Genomic DNA, 2309 nt, shown 5'->3' on the forward strand with positions numbered 1-2309 from the left:
AAGCTATTGATGTCAGTCATAATTTAGATTTTTGTTCCACTTTGAGAAGAAATCATTTGGTGGAAGATATATCAGAGGTGAAAATGTCATTGCAACAAGGGAAAAGAGTATTAATCAGCTTTCTGGGAAGACTTGGGGATGGCCAGGGATCACTAAAGAGCACCCTAAAAATAATGACCCTTGGTTGGTTAACTGTTACAACTCTGTGCAGTAATTATCAATGTAGCATTTTCCTTATCTTCAGATGATGAAATGGAAACTAGGAGATGGTAGGTGACTTGCCTGGGGTCACATAGTACATGCATGCTTGAGATGTGATTTCAACTAAGTTTTTTTTTTTTTTTTCTGAATTGAATTTTTCTACCTCCTATCTGATGCTACCTACAGAAGTAAGAGAACCAGGTGTGCATGACTTATAAACATCCTTAAATAACAGGCACATAGAGAAGGAGTTTTTGGAAAATAAGGGCATTTTTATTTTTAAAAATTCCTGTACCGGCCCCAGTCACTGAGCCGCCGCCGAGGACTCAGCAGCCTCCCCCTCGAGCCCCCTCGCTTCCCCACGCTCCGTCCCCCCCCCCTTCCCCCGCCCGCCTTCTCCCGCCACCGCCTTCCGCAGGCCGTTTCCACCGAGGAAAAGGAATCATATCGTATGTCCGCTATCCAGAACCTCCACTCTTTCGACCCCTTTGCTGATGCAAGTAAGGGTGATGACCTGCTTCCTGCTGGGACTGAGGATTATATCCATATAAGAATTCAACAGAGAAACGGGAGGAAGACCCTCACTACTGTCCAGGGGATCGCTGATGATTACGATAAAAAGAAACTAGTGAAGGCATTCAAGAAGAAATTTGCCTGCAATGGTACTGTAATTGAGCATCCAGAATATGGAGAAGTAATTCAGCTACAGGGTGACCAGCGCAAGAACATATGCCAGTTCCTCGTCGAGATTGGACTGGCTAAGGGCGACCAGCTGAAGGTTCATGGGTTTTAAGTGCTTGTGGCTCACTGAAGCTTAAGTGAGGATTTCCTTGCAATGAGTAGAAAAATTCCCTTCTGTCCCTTGTCACAAGTTTAAAAACCTCACAGCTTGTATAATGTAACCATTTGGGGTCCGCTGTTTAACTTGGACTAGTGTAACTCATTCATGTAATAAACTGAAAAGAGCCATGCCGTCTAGTCTTGCAGTCCCTCATTTAAAAAGAGGTAAATTAGCCTGTCAGTGCTCAGCCTGAAATAATCTGAAATAATCTCAAATAATCTGATGTTTCAGCCAAGTCCAAAACCCTAGTAGCATCTGAGACCATGTCTGTCCAGAGGTTCTTTGGGTGCTCCCTCTGCAGAGCTCCCTGTCTTCCATTTAAGAAAACTGATCCTCTGAGCTACTTTTAGTGATGCTCAGAAGAGTAAGGCCACCAATACCCAGTTGTACCATCAAGATAAAGATAGCCTTTGGTAGCAGAACAGGGATTCCCCTGGTGATTTGCACCACCTGATCCAGGGAAGGGTTTCATTTGGGGGCAATGGCAGGACATTTTCTTTCTTACATCACACCAAGGTCTAGTGTTTGACCAGACTTTTAGTAGTAGTGCCCTGCCTCTGGGGGATGCACAAGTGGAGAGAACACCATACTGTGAGGCCAACTTTACCTGAATTAAACTTTTGACAAGGGAACAAATTTTGAACTAATGTATCGAAACAGTCAGTGTAGTAACTGCGGAGCTTGCCTCTTAATAGCAACAGCTGCCCAATGCCATGTGAAGTTAACAGACTGGTTTGGTTTTGGTTTTTTTTTATTAGTTTAAATGTTATGTAATGTATTTAAGCTCTTATTTAAATAAAACTGGTTTTCAGAAATGTGAAAAAAAATTCCTGTACCATTATCAATATGCTACAGTGCAATTTGAGGTTAACAAACAAAGTTACAAAGATGGTAGAGGGCCATAGCTAATGAAGATTCTGAACTCCAAATGTGCCTGTCAATATATTTCTTGATAATACTTTTTTATGTTTAGATGCTCTTTCTTACTGGGAGAGAAATTACTCTAAGAAAGTCATCATCTCTATGGCTCCAGTATCTCTGTGCAGTATCAGCACCTTAAACCATTTGTTTCAAGGACAAATCTATATTTGTTACAGTCACTATTTGTTTTAATGAATTTTTCACTTTTGAATTGAATGTTAATGAGAACCTAATCATATATAAGAACAATTTGTAAGACACAGAAAAGAAAATGTTTTAAAATGCATATTCAAGATAATTATACATGCCATCCATTTTTTGACAGAAAAGATGGGGCCAGAGACAT

The 2309-nt window shown here is 40.9% G+C and overlaps 1 protein-coding gene across 1 annotated transcript; it reads left to right on the top strand.

Moving 5' to 3' along the window:
- The first annotated feature begins 503 nt into the window (after positions 1–503).
- LOC130453677 (eukaryotic translation initiation factor 1-like) lies at positions 504–1857 on the top strand. The gene has a single exon (XM_056793730.1). It carries the CDS (start codon positions 653–655, stop codon positions 992–994), a length of 342 nt encoding a protein of 113 aa, XP_056649708.1. The 5' UTR covers positions 504–652; the 3' UTR covers positions 995–1857.
- The last annotated feature ends 452 nt before the right edge of the window (positions 1858–2309 follow it).

This window comes from Monodelphis domestica, chromosome 4 (genome assembly GCF_027887165.1).
Source record: "Monodelphis domestica isolate mMonDom1 chromosome 4, mMonDom1.pri, whole genome shotgun sequence".
In the NCBI taxonomy this organism is placed as follows: Eukaryota; Metazoa; Chordata; class Mammalia; order Didelphimorphia; family Didelphidae; genus Monodelphis; species Monodelphis domestica.

Coding starts and splice junctions, on each gene's coding strand:
- LOC130453677 (XM_056793730.1), top strand. CDS start 653: ATGTCCGCTATCCAGAACCTCCACTCTTTCGACCCCTTTGCTGATGCA.